Genomic DNA, 18,585 nt, shown 5'->3' with positions numbered 1-18,585 from the left:
CCTCTTCTGGCTAAATCTACCTATAACATTATTATTATAATTATTATTGGCCTACTCAAGGGCATTACCTTGACCATGGGTGGTGAAAAGCAGTGGAACAGCTTTCAAAACTATGCTCAGTGTATACAAAAAACAACTAAACAAAATGCCCAAAAAATACAAAATGCCAGCGAAGAAGCAAATGCAGTGTCCAGTTAACACACCATTTCATAGGCAGCTCATCAGCAAAATGTAATTATGTCACAGGAGCGTTGGAAAACGTCCTCTAGTCATCTGAGTCGCAATACTGAAGGGTTTGACTTATCTCACTAGCATCTACCTACACCTGGCGTTCGGATCTGGCAAGACGGAGAGACAAGCATGTCGCTAACATGAGCAGGCCTTCTGAGAGGTTGCGTCTGTGCAAGGTGCGTCCTCCCTCTCCTCCTCCTCCAGAGAAGACATATCCAGGTAGTCATTTATGTCGCCCCCAAAGCTTTCGAGGTCCTTCCTATAAGCATGCAGCACCAGCTCTGTCAGGCGGGTGAATGACTGGTGAGAGGAAAGAGGTTCAGTATCATAAGAAAAATTATCAAAGTCTCTCGTTTTTCCGCACGTAAATAACATGTATAATACTGGTTAGTCAATGAGGCCAACAGCGTACCTCATTAATGTTGGAGTTGGTACAGGCACTTGTCTCAAAGAAGTCCATTCCATAAGTCTTTGCTAGCTGTACACACACACACACACACACACACACAGTAAGTGTGGAAACAGAGGGATTATTTGTTAACATGGCCACGTTTCACACACATGACACGGTAGGTGAATATACAGACAGTATATTTAGCACAAAGAGTTGCCATGTCACTGCACAGAACAGTTGCTATGCCACTGCACAGAACAGTTGCTATGCCACTGCACAGAACAGTTGCTATGCCACTGCACAGAACAGTTGCTATGCCACTGCACAGAACAGTTGCTATGCCACTACAAAGAACAGTTGCTATGTCACTGCACAAAACAGTTGCTATGACATTGCACAAAACAGTTGCTATGCCACTACACAGTACAGTTGTTATGCCAATTCACAGAACAGTTGCTATGCCACTACACAGAACAGTTGCTATGTCACTACACAGTACAGTTGCTATGCCAATTCACAGAACAGTTGCTATGCCACTACACAGAACAGTTGCTATGTCACTACACAGAACAGTTGCTATGCCACTGCACAGAACAGTTGCTATGTCACTACACAGAACAGTTGCTATGTCACTGCACAACACACTTGCTATGGCACTGCACAGAACAGTTGCTATGCCACTACACAGAACAGTTGCTATGCTACTGCCCAGACAGCTCAATCCTGACCTTGTCTCCTTGTTCTTTGGCCACCTGCCTCCTCGGCTCCTCATCACACTTGTTCCCCACCAGGATCCTCTGCACCTTGCCAGGGGCGTACTGAAACAGGGACAGGTCAGGCTGTCAGGACAGGCTGTGAGACAGCCGGAGAGGTCTGTCTCCTCAGACCAGTGGGTTAGACAGACACAGTTCATGGAGAGCATGCACATACTCTGGGGGAAAAGAAGAAGAGAATGGGGGACAGAGAGGATAAAAAGGGAGAGAGAGCGTTATCTTATCAGCGCTGTAGGTGTTGGCCTCACCTCGTCAACGTCGCTGGACCACTTAGAAATGTGCTGGAAGGAATGTTCACTTGTGATGTCATACACCAGGACGATCCCCTGGTTGGAGGGGAAGAGAGAGGGGGACAGAGAGGGGAAGAGAGAGGGGGACAGAGAGGGGGACAGAGAGGGGAAGAGAGTGGGGACAGAGAGGGGAAGAGAGAGGGGGACAGAGAGGGGGACAGAGAGGGGAAGAGAGTGGGGACAGAGAGGGGAAGAGAGAGGGGGACAGAAAGGGGAAGAGAGAGGGGGACAGAGAGGGGGACAGAGAGGGGAAGAGAGTGGGGACAGAGAGGGGAAGAGAGAGGGGGACAGAGAGGGGAAGAGAGAGGGGAAGAGAGAGGGGGACAGAGAGGGGAAGAGAGAGGGGGACAGAGAGGGGAAGAGAGAGGGGGACAGAGAGGGGAAGAGAGAGGAGGACAGAGAGGGGAAGAGAGAGGAGGACAGAGAGGGGAAGAGAGAGGGGGACAGAGAGGGGAAGAGAGAGGGGGACAGAGAGGGGAAGAGAGAGGAGGACAGAGAGGGGAAGAGAGAGGAGGACAGAGAGGGGAAGAGAGAGGGGGACAGAGAGGGGAAGAGAGAGGGGGACAGAGAGGGGAAGAGAGAGGGGGACAGAGAGGGGAAGAGAGAGGGGGACAGAGAGGGGAAGAGAGAGGGGGACAGAGAGGGGAAGAGAGAGGAGGACAGAGAGGGGAAGAGAGAGGGGGGACAGAGTGGAAGAGAGAGGGGGACAGAGAGGGGAAGAGAGTGGGGGACAGGGATGGGACCGAGCCTGTCGTTTAGTAAAGCGTCTCTCAGCATTATGAGATGTGCAACATCTGCATTTCATCCCTGAAAAATGATAATTAGCGTGTGGCGAGTTTAATATGGTGTATAGTGGGGCGCTTAGTGGCGTAGCACACTAATGTGGATATCATATCATCGCAAGGTTGCTGGCTTGATTCCGACCCTCGACATATCCTGCATGTCATCCATCCTCTCTCACCCATCCTTCCTGTCAATCTCTACTGTCTCTATCCTAATAAAAGCAGAAATGCCCTAAAAAAAATATTACATATAATATATAGAGTATAGAGTGGACAGCTCACCTGAGCACGGCGGTAGTACTGTTTGGTGATGGTCTGGTATCGTTCCTGACCGGCGGTGTCCCTACACACACACACGCACACGCACACACACACAGACACACACATAAAAGGATTTTGCAAAAAATGTGTGGATCCCTATGTTACTGTAGGCATATGCTAGTTGTGACAGTACAAAACTCCTCCAGCCATAGTTGCCAACTGTCTTGACTCACTCACCATATCTGTACTCGTACTTTGAGGCCATCTATTTCTAATGTTTTCATTTTGAAATCCACTCCTGCAAGAGAAATATGTTAAAAGAAAAGAGAGAGAAGAAAATCATTACCTAGAGGGAGTAACCGTGTGTATCTAAATGCATTGTCAATATTGTCTCCTGAAAGCCAGTGGCAATGCCAATAGCTGCATTTAAGAAAAGCACAATGACAAGACAATTTTCAGGCTACATTAACTATTGATCACTATGGCACTTAAACTCAATATCATTCCCGGCAGTAGTGCATTCAAGCAATTGGATAGATGTATAAAAAGGCCCATGGCAGGCAGGCAGGCAGGCAGTGCAGCATTATTTTCCCAGACGTGCAGAAGCAGTGACGCCCACCCCTTTTGGGCAGTTGTGTTTTGAAGAGGACATTGATGAGGGTTGCTTAGATACACACTTATCCCAGCTGAATATCCTTTCAATCATTCTGTGGAGGTGACCTTTAAATCACGTCCCCATGGTGAGGGAAATTCAATTGTTGTTATTTACTATGGTGTTATGCTGCAGGGCAGAGGGACAAGGAAGCCTTAAAACGTAACTGGGAGTCTATCGACCGCTGCTTGAATGATAAATAAATCACTCACAACAACCTCCATTTAAATGTCAATGGTGGGTGGGTGGTGGTGGGTGGTGGGTGGGTGGGGTGTGGTGATATTGGTGGTGGTGGTGGTGGTAGGGGTGGTGGAGGTAGGGTGATAGCCATTTAAAAACATGTGTAACATTTTACATCCGGACACATATTGTTGAGCTAAGGGCCGCATTCGTAAATTAGCTCTGAGAGTGCCGGAATGTCCACGTGACTGCCTCTTGTCCAATCAAATTACTTGGTCCCTTTATGACATTGAACCCAGTGTGCGCTCTGGTGAATTTTTATGAACGCAGCCAAAGTTTGATGACACTTTGATCAATCATCAACAATTATCATCCGAACCTAACCAGAACAATACAGTCCTGACATGAACACATCACACAAGGTTGGCTTCTTCTGAGACAAAGGAACTGACGTGGAGACATGGAGGAGCATCCACATGACAAGCGTTCTAATGATGTCAGAAACCAATTGTGATTTTTACTACTGTGGGACCTGAAAACTGACATGTAATCTCCCACAGTGACGGAGGGGACAGCTAATTAGCACCCTGGCACTGACACAAAGAGAGCTCGTTACAATCTGACAGGTTTCACATGCCTCGCTTCTCCTGTGCTTGCATGTGTATCCCGCTGGGCCCGTAGTCACATCATACAGTCATATTATGCATGTTCAACAGGTCGGAACCCATACAGTTACACAGCCGATTCCTTAATAGGCTTATTTAAGTGGGGTTATATGAGGTTACACAATTTCAACCTGTTTCAAGGTTAATGGTTGAAGACTTACCAGCTAGCATTGAATAGAATAGAATGAAAACATTAGCGAGCTTTGGGAAGATTCATACTGTGGGATACGGTGTGTGACTATTCAAGACTCTTGTGCGACTCACAGCTGGACCCTTGCTGATACGTGTATATCTTGCTGAACACTGGGGGCCTCTCTCTCTCTCTCCTTGTCACTATGACTCATTTCATGGTGGTCGGCGAGTCTCCCATGTGTGAAATGTGCAGTAGTATGTATCAAGGCCTAGAATCTGGGGAGGATTATCACGGTGGGAAAGTCAGGCGCCTTGCTCAGATTCCTGCTCCTATAACCAACCCCCCCCCACCCCCCCTCCTCCTCAACAACACCCAAAGTATGAAAATACAACAACAGTTTTTTTTGGTAGATCTACAGCCCGGCTTAGTTCACTCAGAGATTAAATGGCCCAAATACAACTGCGCTGTAGGTCACAGCACTCACTGTAGTCGTAGTGCCTGTTGATATCACCGCCATTGGCATGTTTGTAGTTGAACTATTGATAATATTAGTTGAACACAATACAAGAGGAAGGAAGAGAGTTACAGGGTTAGATACGCAACCTCATGTGTATGTGCCAGTGTAAGTAACATCTCCCTGATGTGTAGATGGATTCTAAATTCATGCTTGGTCAAAATAAATCCAAATGGACAGCAGATACGACTTCCTAGCCATTCAGCAGAACCCGTAATCTGTTCCTCCAGGGTCCGTGTTCGAAGGGAGCCAATCACTGCAATATTGACATGTTCATTAACAAGAGGGAGATCAATGAGTTCTAATGCCACTAGAGTACTGAACTTGAAGAGCACTCGCATTTCTTATTACAAAAGTGTTTGACTGCATATCTTCGTCAGGGTCATTACACTTTGTTATGGGTGGAAGAAATACATCAGTCTTATGTGGAATGCTTTTCTTAACTGTAAAACGTCTCTATCTACACCTCGTAAAGCTGGTTTCCTTACTTCCTGTTCATCAAGGAATGCCTTACTTCCTGGTGAATACCAACATCGGTCTGGAAAGTTTATCTACAATTAGGGACCCATTAGCAGCTCTAAGTGCCCTGCCAACTGACTTCCAAAACACAAAAGGGGAGGTATATTTCCTGAAAATACTTGCTTTAATAAATGGCGCTACATACAGTAACAGCAGTATCAGAAGCTGTATCATTTGCTGTTAATGTCGATTATGCTTTATTATAAAACTATTGTCCAGGATAAAATCTAAGTTACATACAAACATAAAGCACTCATGATTTGACACATTGTATTCTATTGCCTTTTTTCCAATTTGAAAGATACAATTGATTGATTAATTGATTATGGATGAGGTGAGTAAGTGTTAATTGATTGTTAATTGTAATATTCTCATATACACTTTGACTAAATAACTTGATGGATAACTTGAGCTCAGAAATGGATAACTGACTTCAATAATCTGTAATAAATCAACTGTAGACTGTCATAAATGTAGGAACAGTAGGCTACGCCGACTCCACTGAATGAAGATCCATTAGCCTACATAAACCGGATTATCATCTACTGGTTTCTGAGAAATGTACCTTCCTCTTTAGAAAACAGGTGTTTCCTAAATGTTTCCAGGTCAACTGTAAAATATTTAGTTTTCATACCGACAAAGAGACTAATTGAAAACGAAAATAACGTACTGGTAGAGTTTAGGAACCAACTTTTAGATCAGGTATCCTTACCAATAGTGGAGATGTGCGATGGATGAAAATCATTATCCGTGAACCTGCACAACAAACATGTTTTTCCAACTCCCGAATCCCCTAGAACCAACAACCTGAGCAGGACGTCGTACTGCTTTGCCATGTTTAGTGACAGTAGCCTAGGTCCCTCGGGAATCAAAAATACTTTCGCATATCCCTAAAATGCATTTAGTATTGTTGATGGATGTTCCTCCGGCGATCTGTTGTGTTCCTCTGTCTGACCCCATGATGAAGCGCTGCTGGGGGGCGGCTCCAGTCCAGAGGGGAGGGGAGGGTCCACAGGAGAGCGCTACAATGGAACATTATTTGGCACAAACGATTGGATGGAGAAAGAAAACAAAGAAAGAAAGAAAGAAAGAAAGAAAAAGAAAAATAGAAAGAAAAATCCGGAAAAAATCAAAAAAATAGAAAGAAAAATAACACTTGCTGGAGAAATTAATAAAGAAAAAATATTTCCCTACATTGCTCAAACGAGATATGATAAGTAATCAACCCGTTACAATTCGTTACCTTTTAAAAAGAGTAATTAATTAATAATATGAACATATTATGTGAATGCTTAACTGCGCATATAAGATATATTACTTACATCGGCCAGATGATGTCAGTGTTGCTCTTTTCTTTAAGATTTATTTGGCTGAAAAAGTGATGCCATCTAATTTCAAGCTATTTTGAAAGGCAGGGATTTTGTTTTTACCTTTGACAAACAGATAATGGGGATCCTCATGCTGATATTGATGAACTTCTGGGTGCGTTCGTAAGTTCGCTTTGAGAGCGCCGGAGGGCACAATTGGTTGAGGCATTCCATGATCAGATTTCCAGAGCGAATTTACGAACGCAGCCTCTGATTCTGAACTCCAAGACAACCCGTGCTCCCTCACGTGACAAGATGGGCACGTGAGATAACGTTGTGCGTCTGCACGGGCATCATATGAGGATATAGAGATGTACTATACCTTGCTCTGGAAAGTACCACCATGCACCAAAGCAACTCACTTATCAATCCAGTATTCAAGAGTATTTAAGACGTGTGTTATACTTGTTGTCACTAGCTTTGATATCATCAAATCAGCTTTAAGATTGGAATCAAGACCACCATGAGCAGTCAAATCTAACCTACTGGTATTCATCACATGCTTTCTTCCACACAAAAGATATATCTGGATTATTTTTTTAGCATCTTATCATGACACCACATCAGCACAATTACCAGTATTCAAATAGCACCCAGTCACTGACAACAAAACACAAAAGGATAAAATAGTTTTATTTATAGTCTTTTATAGTAGTAAAGGTACGCCTCAACTTGCAAGACAATTGTTGGCAGTATGTACAACATACCTGTAATTTCCATGGAATGGAACAAACAAATATATATTTCGTACACACTAATTACCTCTGTAAAATGGAGAGAAATGTAATATGACAAACAAACATTCCCAGGACAGGCAACTACTTCTGGGGAAGGTTTTCCTTTGTAGAGTTGACAATTAACATTTAAGAGTATACAGTGTTATGCACTAACACACTGATATGGACTTTTTTTTCTTTTTTTTAACAAAAATAAAAGGTTACTGCCTTTTAACTGCATTGTGTAACATTCAGCATCCATTTGGGAAATTTACATAAACCCTTTCTTACCATATCCCCATATTCTTGAGAATAACAAAACATAAAAAATAAAACAATGTTGAACCTGTGAAGTGAGAATATATTAAATGAGAGGCCAACGTTGTTCATTCATCCAAGCTAAACGACAATGTACAATATGGGATAAGAAACCCATTTCAGCATCTCACTTTAAATATAGGGATTTGATTACACAAATATTTCATAGACAAAAACATCAGCCATCTACACTGATTCAGGAGGGTTGTGTTACATAGATCTTTCCAAAGCAATTTCACATTCTTCTGTGGAAAAGTACAAATATTAAAAAGGTAAACTATTCCTAAGGACAATTTCTCATAGGTCTGTTTTTTTAAGTCTCAAAACTCTTTGAAACAGGTTCATTGAGGTTCTTCAAAAACCAGAAACGGGGAAGGGGGGGTATTTGTCGTATCTAGACTAAAGCTGTACTCCTTGTCACCTCCATGTTTGATTATGTATGGTTATTATGAGGTTATAAAAGCATGAAGTCCTTCAAACTTGCAGAGCTGCCTCAGTCGCGCAGGGGTGGGGGGGAGGGGTCTTGACTTGAGAGGTGTGGCTGTCAGGGGGTTGATTGACGGGACAGGAGCCAGGGGGAAGAGAAAGGTGGAAGCGTTTTCTATAGAACAGCACCTCTCTCACACCGTCTTCCCTCCCGGTGTCCTGGACTGGCATGAGAAGGATGGGAGGAGACTGCCAACAGGTAGGAGGAGGAGGAGGAGGAGGAGGAGTGTGGGCCTGGCGAACAAGAGAGTATCTGGTCTAGAGCACCAGGGAGTGGGGAGTGGGGATGGGGGAGTGGGGAGTCTAGCTGGGCTCCACGCGCTGCTTCTTTCTGTTGGGCGGCTCTTCGGGCTCCGATTCGGAGCTGGAGTCAGAGCCGCCGTCAAAGGCGGACACGGCGCTGCCCTTGGGGTTGGTGTACAGGCTGCTGTCAGAGGAGGAGTAGTTGGTCTGGAGCTGCGTGTTCCCCTTGACTTTCTCCAGTGCACGGACTTCACACACACACACACACACACACACACACACACACACATAAACCCAGTTAGAGGAAACAGAAGGAGCACCCCAGCCTCTCTCTACAAGGTGATCTAGGTGATCATAACTCCTTTGATACAGCTACTATTTATACATCTGTACATACCATACTGTACATAGCTACCGTAACTGTACATAGCTACCTTAACTGTATATACCTCTCAGTGTTTCCCCTACCATTGCGGAACCAGTATATACCTCTCAGTGTTTCCCCTACCATCCCCCCAACGGAACCACCCGCCCCCCCAAGAAAGAGGAATTATTACGGACATAAACGCCAAACATCTGACAAGCTAAAATATCCGCGTTTGTTAAACGCACCCAACCCGAATCTGGCAAGTGGCAAGCCGTCCGCCAGTAGTCTCGCATAGCCAGACCTATCTCTCCACACTTCGGTTCGCACTGTGCCGCGCTGGAGAATAATACAACATTGTGCGCGTGACGCGAGAGAGTTTTTGCCGGGTGAGATGTCTTCAGATAGAAAGTAAGCAAGTTGAAACGTAAGCAAATATAATTGCTGAGTGTTCTGATAGAGAAAGTTGGTTAAAATTGGTCGTTATTATTGTGACTAGAATGTGTCTGACTGACACTTGACAATGACTATAATTCCATTGTGTAAATAGTGTCAAAGAACTATCAAGCTAGCTAGCTAGCTCAGAGGTGATGAGATGAGCTAGTCTGCTGCACACTTGCCAGCTAAAGAGCTAACTGGATGCACTTTATTATTTTACTTAAATTAGATACAATCTTTCTTATTCTGCTAGAATTGGGCTTCATGGTAATACCATAATGGCATATTTACAGTACATGGACAGTGGATTGAAGCATTTGAAATGTCTGTTTTTTATAGTATAGTTGGACATGTTTTTTTTTCCAGGTGAGAGAGTGACTGCATTGCCCACAGCAATCCAAAATTCAATTATAATTATGTTATAAATTGATATGGATCAATTTATACCTCTTATTAGATTATAAATACTCTGGTTGTTATGTTTGCCTTTTGGTTGACAGCAAAAGGGAGAGAGGAGGATAGAGAGGGAGAGAAGGAGAGAGAGCAGGATGGTGTCGGCACACCAGAGAGAGACAGCAAGAACCAGGTGAGAAAGTGGACAGGTAGTCAAGACCACATAAGTAAGTAGCCTTGAGAACCGATGGTTCTCGAGCCTAATGGCCCATAGGGAAGGAGCCTATCTCCTGTTTCCGTAGCGTGAGGCGGCTTAATGTGCAGTTAGTACACCCCCTGGACATGACGCTGGTATGTCGCAGGGTCTTACCCCCTGGGGGGGGGGGGGGGTCCATGCCACGGTCCATGCCACCCCCCCAAGGCAGCAAACCTAGGGGAAACACTGCCTCTAACTACCGTACTTGCCATACTGTCACCATCACTATCATGTTTTATATCACTATTTGCCCTTCTGGTTAGATGCTAAACTGCATTTCGTTGCCTGGTACTTGTACTCTGCAATGATGACAATAAAGTTAAATCTAATCTAATCTAATCTAGACCCAGGCCCAGGACATGAGCCTCCTTCTCTAGCAGTTGTCCCAGGCTCATGACCCAATGACCACCCCCCACCCCCCCCATCCCCCACACCTACTCACCCTGCTGCTCCAGCAGTGCGTTCTGCTTCTTCAGGTCGTCGATGTCCTGCTGGTGCGTGTGGTTTTTTCGTCTCATATACTGGATGTACTCTGTGGCTTTGTCTAGGATCTGGGCTCGGGAAGCCTGTTTGACAGCCTGCTGTCAGCAACAAGTACAAACTGAGCAATGGGGGGAGCAATTGACCTTATAGTCGCACGACAGGTGGCACCACTGAGGTTATTTCAGGTACGGCATAGCCTAATTTGACTATTGTAACCATACAGATCACGGTTTAGATGGAAGGTTTATAGTGCTAGACCTAAATGATAGTTAAGGTCTACTTTGCTCACCGCTAATCCAAACATGATCTTAAACTAAACTATTACAGTTTGAGTTTATCCATTACAGTTTAATACACCTTCCTGACTTCATGTGAGCATTGACACTGTGTGTGCAGGGATGGAAATGGCAAATGTGGAAGAGAGAAACGAACCCACCTGACTGACTTTCTCCCCCTGCAGGACCGGCACAGAGTCCCGTAAACTGTGGAAGCTGTCTTTAATGTGGTCCCTGCGTTTGCGCTCCAACGCATTGTGATGTGCTCGTTTGTCTGCCTGCAATGAGAAATTGATGCTCAATTGATCACTTTCAAACCCAGAGTAGCAATAATAGATGGATCAAATATTGAAGTAAAAGTGTCAAAATAGGCCATAGTGTCACACTGATCTTATCAGCACGTCCACATCTAACCTTATACACTTAAAAGGCCCACATTAGTCAATTTGATTTGTTTCATTACTGATATACGACATCCTTGTGTTGCATGATGTTATTTCTAATGATTAAAGTCCTACAATCGCCATTTAGCCTAGGTCAAAGTATGAGTATTCTGGACGATAGATTCTATTTTCTTAGCTCCTCCTGAAACGATTTGTCATGTGCCGTGACGTAGGCCATTTCATACAGCCAGAGAGCTCCGGAGTATGACGTGACTAGCCTGTTTCTAAAGTTAGCGCCCAGAGTCAAATACAACCTGTCCGAACCTCCTTCACTGGCTTTTTTAGCAAGTGAGTCAAACAACCTTTCGACACATTTTATCGATAACTGCTCCAAGCTATATCTGGCGTAACGCACCCCGTGCATCCATTCTGTGAGTATTCTTTCCCACAAGAAAAGCCAGGACTCAAAACTGGCTGGTGTGGGCCTTTAACCTGATGATGACTGAACAACTTCTAAAATTCTGAAGGGGACTGACCCAACCATCTCTGTTTGCCCCCTCTCTATCCCTACTTGCAGATGCTGTTTGTTTTCACCACCGCCAATAAGAGGAGTTTTTTACGATACCATTACATGTTTACCTACAGCTGGCCATCTCTAAAAGTAGGGTCAAATTTACCACAGGCATACAATGTGACATAGCAGTGAGTAATATCACTGCACTCCTCCAGAGCTGAGGATCCAGCTTAATCAAAATGGGGGAGGGGAATCCATTCCTCTAGGGAGAATCCTACTCGATCACAGCCCTGATAGCAACACTGAGATAAGGACCATGATTCGGCATACACAAATAAATGAAAACGTGGTTTCATCGATGATGCAGAGGGCACATAGAGGAAATTGTCAACAAATTCACAATAAATTGCCATTTTGTCTGTTTATTCAGGAATTGTTGGTAGCATGCAATGCATGCCTCCTGCAAAGACATTTCCTCACATGCAATGAAAAAAAAAAAAAAAAAAAAGCATCCTGTTACCACCCCTTTTGGTGAAACATAAACAGGCAGCAGAAGAACTAACCAGTGTGTAATTGTGGCACGGTGTGCAATATGTGTTCCTCCCATGGAGTGCACACACACTGTCACAAAAAGATGGCAGGTCCCACAGCCCTGGCATGTTACCAGTAAACATACGTGGAAGACAGAACAAGCCCCCTCAGTTAAATGTACACAGATCTAGTCGGTATGGTTGTAGGCTTGCAAGCAAATGTGGAAAAAAAAGGGTTATTTCACCCAGCTATCCAGCTAAATATAGGACGCGCTTAGAGCTTATGGATAGGATTACCCCTTCATGCGTAAATATTCTTCTGAACTCTCCTCCATCAATCCTGGAAAAACAGCCGCATACACCTCGGACTTTTGTGTGCATGTTAGCAAGACAACACAGGATTTTGCTTTCGAAAAGTGGCATTGCTTTGGTCTTATACACATCTCATCTACCTTTCAGCTGACCTTGCAGCGAGTTTACAGCGAGGTAGCTTAGCTGTTCAGGCTTGGTAAGCAGATGATGTGCTTGTGTTTTGGCCGTCGTAGGAGTCGTTGTAACTGGGGTGTTTTAGGGACGTGAAGATCTGGACTGGCAGGGTTGCACTCGTTACTATTTATTATATTTATTTCACAAACACGTCAAAGATTGAGTCCAGCTTTGGCTTTAATCAGAGAGACAGAAATCTGAATTTTCTGATTTACCGAGGTTACCATTTTTCTTTCTTTTTAAAGACCCAGCCATGTCATCATGGTCCATTAACGCGTTAGCTTAGCTAGCCAGCGGCTTGAAAACTAATATGTCTAGGTAGTTAACTATGTATCGATGGAGATATGAACACTCCAGACACAGCAGTAATCGTTGGGAGAAAAAAAAGGTTTTCCTGGCAGACTCGTGCTACGGGAAACTATGTTTGATCTGCCAGTTCAGGACTACGCTAATGCTAGCCTAGTTGCTAGTAGCTATCACGTTACAATCAGTAACCACTAGAACAGTGAAACAAAAAACAAACAAAAAATGAAAAATAAATGAAAAATAAATGAAAAATGAAGAAAAGAAGAAAATAAAAATAAAAATACATTTAAAAAAGAATATATAAAATAAAAATGAATAAAAAATACATTAAAAAGCCAGCGTTTTTTCCTAGTTGATATTTACACATGGCTGGATAGAAATAAACAGTAAGGCACTTAAACTCACATCACTGTCGACTTCGATGTCATCGTTGTCGCTCATTCTTCGGTGAAAGATGTGAGAAAAAGAAAAAAAAGAAAACTGTGGTCAAAAGAAACGGTACAACTAGCAAACAAAATGAAATCAACAAGACCTGAACGTGTGTTTTACAGCAGGGACATGACGATCAACGGATTCCCTACACGTGACTCGCCTACACACATGGATGTTGTAGCTTGTTAAAGCGCATGCGCAGAACGAGATGGGATTGTGGGTATTGGTGTTTTGTGTGTCTTCCCTTCGCATTGTATCAGTGTGTCGTCATTCGTATTTGGACTATATTCCCCACATGCCTATTCATTTGGACGCGCCCATGCTACGGAAAGCTCAGTAGTCATACATACCCCTTAAAACTGGTCCAGGATCTGTTTTGTTATTACGCTTATGTGGAGTTAATATAAATATAAAGTCTTATATTTTAGTGATACAACAACAACTGATCCCACTCACAGTTGAATGAGATACTAGAATAGATGTCAACACTTGACAACGTGTCAATGCATTACATTGTGTGTATTGAACGAATTGGATTAGTGTGTTGATGTACCTTGACTGTTGTGGTATGACGTTAAGTAGGCTGACTTTCTGCAAAATTAATGGATTATTGGATTATGAAGGATCTATAAACAACATAGATCTATTATGATTTTTTAAACAAACGTTGACATAGTGGCAGTTAAGTTAAGTAGCCAATATATGCATTAATATTGTATTGTATTTTATGTATTCAGCCAATTGGGGGTGGCTGTGGCGCAGGAGGCAGACCCATTGTGTAATGATCGCAAGGTCGGTTCGACCCCCGGCTGGCCACATGTCGAGGTGTCCTTGGGCAAGACACTGAACCTCTAATTGAGCAATGAGCAGGCCGGCGCCTCGCATGGTAGCTTGCCGCCATTGGTGTGTGAATGTGTGAATGAGAGGCCATTGTAAAGCGCTTTGGAATAAGGCGCTATATAAGTCAGTCCATTTACCATTTATGACTGCAAAATAAGCCATTACTGTGCATTGCTAGAATCCAATCCTGTCTGTTACAGGTAGCTGAGATTTGGCTACTTGATAAGCTAACAATCTATCATCTTTCTCACTACAAAAAGATGCTGTAGTTGTGCTTTGCAGGCAGCAATGATAACAAGGCCTTTCCCTCTGCAGCCTGTGATTATGTATGAGGCCAGGCCAGATGGCCCAGCTTCATCAACCATCCCCACCCCCAACACAGTCAGTGTTGTACAGTTTACAATTTACAGTTTACTCCATAGGTCCTTTAAAACCTCTCTTGTATCAGTATCAGACCACTGCAGTGAGCCTATGCAGCATTGCTAGAATAACTAGTTGTTAACGTAACAAATGTTTTGTTAGATGTTGAAGATTGTGGATGATGTTTGATAATGAAAAGCAACTGGATTTTAACATACAGTAAACAAATGTCCTGTGTGTCTCTATTTTAATATGTTCTCGTTGATAAAGCAGTAAATAGCCTACAATATTCAGTGTTCAATTATTTTTCAACAGTGTGTGTGCGTGTGTGTGTACTGTATGTGCTTTCATTACTCTAGGGGTCAATTTGACCAAAACATTGTGTCAGGTACATAAATGTGTATGGGGGAGGGGTGTGTGTCTAGCCTGTGTACTCAATGAAAATGTGTTCTTCACAGAAAATGAGGCCATGGCTAATAATTAATTGCATTTTGCTTTTAGTAAAAATTTAAAATGGTCATTTTTGGTCAATAGTGTTTCAATTTGACTATGAGCTGTTGTAAGGAGACAATCTTATGACACCATTCAGAACATCCTGATCAATATTATGTTCTTCCACTGATTGTGTGTGTGTGTGTGTGTGTGTGTGTGTGTGTGTGTGTGTGTGTGAAAGTTGTTTCCAATGAGTCATTAGCATGTCAACATTTACATTTTGGTTTTAAATGAAAACGGCTGAACTAATTGTTTCAATATTCAGGGAATGTGTAGACATTGGCACAGTGAGTAACATCAGACACTCGAAATGGCATCAAATTCTGGGTCAAACGGCTGAGAAATTAGTGAAGGCGATTTGGCATTTTCAATGATAGCTCGCTTCAGGGTTCAAATCATATGCGATCAAATGCCGTTTGCTCAATAGTAAAAACAACATTTTAAGAAATTAATTGGTTCACTGTGCGCGCTATATTACTAAACATCAGTTTCACATTATGCAATTATGCCATAGATTAATGGTCCTTTGACGGTTGATTAATACTACATATAAACACTTGAGGGCGCTTATTGTATTTGTTTGGTATGACGTAATACTATTGAACGAAAGAAGACCACTACAATCATAGATTAAGAATCATAGAAACTGTAGATATCTATGAGATTTACAGACATAGGCTACCAATCGCTCCCCCCTCAAAATGGGTGATGATGTCTAAATCCAAGTCTTATCTACACATGATCACCGGCGCCCCCCTCCCCTCTCTGGAGGAGCTGTACAACACACACTGTCTCAGGAGGGCCTCCAAGATCTCCAGGGACCCGACCCACCCTGGGCACGTACACTTTGTCAGGCTGCCCTCGAACAGGAGGTACAGGACCCCGGCCGCTAAGACAAACAGACTGAAGGACTGCTTCTACCATAGGGCCGTCAAGGCCCTGAACACAGAAAAGGCCTAAGTTCTGGGCCCAGGACAGTCCGGACGGATTGTATGGCAGCTAGTGCTGAGGCACAAACATGTACATTTTCAAGCCTGCAAACTGTGACACTTTAAAATAACGTGAAAAAATACTTTTGTGCAATATGACAACCCTAGTTGACTATCTGTGCAGTATAGTACAGTGGATTGTGTACATAGCCTTTATTGATGTAAACCAGCTCCTTACCTTCTTGTGATTTTATGCTTTTATGCTTTTTCTCAAAACATTTTTTTTTTCCCTTTCCTAACACCAGGGGAGCCACCCCTCCTAAATTTCGTTGTTTGGTACCTGTACTGTAGCAATGACAAATAAAGTCCATTCCATTCCATTCCATCACTTGCCTCTCTGAATTGCAACTGCGAACTGTAGCTCACTTCATGTGGTAAAAGAGAGTACATAGGCTAGCCTACTATATTTAGGGACTGCCTGTGGACACAGTTCTCGTGAACTGCCTGCCTGCATCAACTGACCTGCAGGAAGATTCGCTTGCTGCACAAGTTTGTAATACTGAGGACTTGCTGTGTGCCATAGATATTATACATATGACCTATGCTGTGTGCCATAGATATTATACATATGATCTATACTGTGTGCCATATATATTATACATATATGACCTATGCTGTGTGCCATAGATATTATACATATCTATGCTGTGTGCAGCCAGTTTGGATCTAAACACAGTTTACATGGCAAACAATTTTATAAGCACACCACAAAGATGTTTGATTGTACTTTTGCCGCCCATCGATTCTATTGGCTCTGACGCTTCGAAGGAGGGGTCAATCATCAAAACTGACCAATGGGGTTCCAGAGATATAAAGTCCAGTGCGGAAGAACAGCGCATTCATACAACCACATGTGTTTTGTTTTTCCGCGTCTACGGTTTTGTTTTGTTTTGCATCAGTGTGCTAAAAGTTGTCTAATAGAGGGCATTTGAAGATGGAACAGATTGAAGAGATGCTAAGGGACTCCAGCTCTGACGATGAAGATCTCATTCATCCTGAAAGGCATTCGGATAATCAAAGGTATGCACCTCTGTTTTATTATCGACTACTTTGTATTGAATTGGTGTCGCATTACCACTATGTTGTTGTGAAATGAATTTACTATGCAGAATTGAGTACTACTTTTCCTTCCTACCTTAGTCTTGGTCTATTATGTTATCCATGATTGTAGAAGCACTTTGTTTGCACCTCCAACCAAGGCCAAAGTATTATGGATGCATTTTGTAGAATTTCGTTTCGTTGTTTTTCCAGCAGTTGTAGGCTATATGGGGTAGTGAATTTATATATTTATTTATTTCACAATTGGTTCAAAAGTGATGATGATGATGATGATGATGATGACGACGACGACTATAATCCCCCTGTATGGACCCCTAAGAAGCCATCAAGAAGAGTTCCAGCCCCCTCTCCCCACCCAAAAAGGTGAGGGAACAAACAAGCCCTCTACAGGGGGGAGGGGGGGGGGGTCAACAAACCCCCCCTGTAGAGGGCTTATTTGTTTGGTTCCAATGAATTAATGAATCTTATATTATCCTGAAAAAAGGAGGGACCTCACACTACATGCAAGTGTATTCTCCTGCCTACCTTATAATAAGGTCCTGTCCTGCAATGAATTTTGTGGAAAATCAATGACACGTCGCTAGTCAACTAGCACAGCTTGTTTTGTGAGCCTGCTAACAATGTAAAGTAGTGTTATAGTTAACTAGGTAGCAGTGGGGATTATTCATTATTCATGAATCCATTGCGTTGCAGTATTTTGGCTTGACTGGCGAGTTTGTGTTGTGATTCTCAACAGCGTTGAAACGTAGTTCCCGGTTTCAAAAGAAGATTGGTTGCCGATGTGCAGACCAAAAGACTATAAAACGTATCACATGTACTTTCCCAGTAGGCTTAATGGCTTTATTTAGTTCAAAATGGAGTTACTGTTCTCATCTTGGCCAGTGAATGAATTTTATTTTTTTGGGGTTCAACAGTGATGAAGACCCCTCTACGTCGACTGCTGCTTCTGCTCATCCCCCTCCTCGGCAACAGTCGCCATGCACTCCCACCTCGAAGCGACAGCAAGGCCGCTCCACTCCACGCAAGCGTTCTAAGCCCCGCCCTCAGTCACCATCTACCTCGTCAGATTCAGAATCACCTGAAGTGAAACGCAAATCAACACCTGCTAAGAAACGTCGTCGAGGTACGTCTGCCACTACAAGAGAGGGAGAGGAGGAACAACGGTGGCACGGCAGAGATGAGAAAGACACCAAACCAGAACCTCTCAGATTCACGCCAGCCAGGGTCCCTGGTCCAACGTTCGACGCCACGGCATCATGGTCTCCCCTTGCCCTGTTCCAGTTGTTTTTCAGCACGTCAGTGATCCGTACGATCATCGTCAACACTAATGCAAACGCCCAGAAGAGATTGCAGGCTGGGAAGAAGTTTGTGTGGAAAAAGCTGACGGTGAAAGAGTTTTACACTTTCATGTCCATAATTATTTTCTCAGGTTTAGTTAGAGTTCCCGAAAGGTCAGACTAC

At 43.4% G+C, this 18,585-nt stretch overlaps 2 protein-coding genes across 2 annotated transcripts; both read right to left on the bottom strand.

The window, feature by feature from the left end:
• Window positions 1-366: 366 nt before the first annotated feature.
• LOC308175765 (ras-related protein Rab-15-like) lies at window positions 367-6,230 on the bottom strand (the record flags this gene model as incomplete). The annotated part of the gene is made up of 7 exons (XM_080550312.1): window positions 367-531; window positions 644-709; window positions 1,354-1,443; window positions 1,647-1,724; window positions 2,753-2,813; window positions 2,969-3,029; window positions 6,107-6,230. The coding sequence occupies 7 exons, from the start codon at window positions 6,228-6,230 to the stop codon at window positions 367-369; spliced, it is 645 nt and encodes a 214-aa protein (XP_080406438.1).
• Window positions 6,231-7,411: 1,181 nt separating this feature from the next.
• LOC308175782 (protein max-like) lies at window positions 7,412-13,495 on the bottom strand. Its single transcript, XM_080550334.1, has 4 exons — window positions 13,358-13,495; window positions 10,895-11,011; window positions 10,418-10,553; window positions 7,412-8,772 (listed from the first exon to the last, which is right to left on the bottom strand). The coding sequence occupies exons 1-4, from the start codon at window positions 13,391-13,393 to the stop codon at window positions 8,585-8,587; spliced, it is 477 nt and encodes a 158-aa protein (XP_080406460.1). The 5' UTR covers window positions 13,394-13,495; the 3' UTR covers window positions 7,412-8,584.
• Window positions 13,496-18,585: the final 5,090 nt, after the last annotated feature.

This window comes from Nansenia antarctica (assembly GCF_963989245.1).
Source record: "Nansenia antarctica genome assembly, chromosome: 1".
Taxonomy (NCBI): domain Eukaryota; kingdom Metazoa; phylum Chordata; class Actinopteri; order Argentiniformes; family Microstomatidae; genus Nansenia; species Nansenia antarctica.
This window is presented reverse-complemented; position numbering and strand designations above follow the sequence as displayed.

Bases quoted from the DNA above. Each gene is read 5' to 3' on its own strand.
- LOC308175782 (XM_080550334.1), bottom strand. From the start codon at position 13,393: ATGAGCGACAACGATGACATCGAAGTCGACAGTGAT. The intron at 10,554-10,894 runs GTGGGTTCGTTT...TGCTGACAGCAG, and splicing joins AGGGGGAGAAAGTCAGTCAG to GCTGTCAAACAGGCTTCCCG. The intron at 8,773-10,417 runs GTGAGTAGGTGT...GTGTGTGTGAAG, and splicing joins CGCACTGCTGGAGCAGCAGG to TCCGTGCACTGGAGAAAGTC.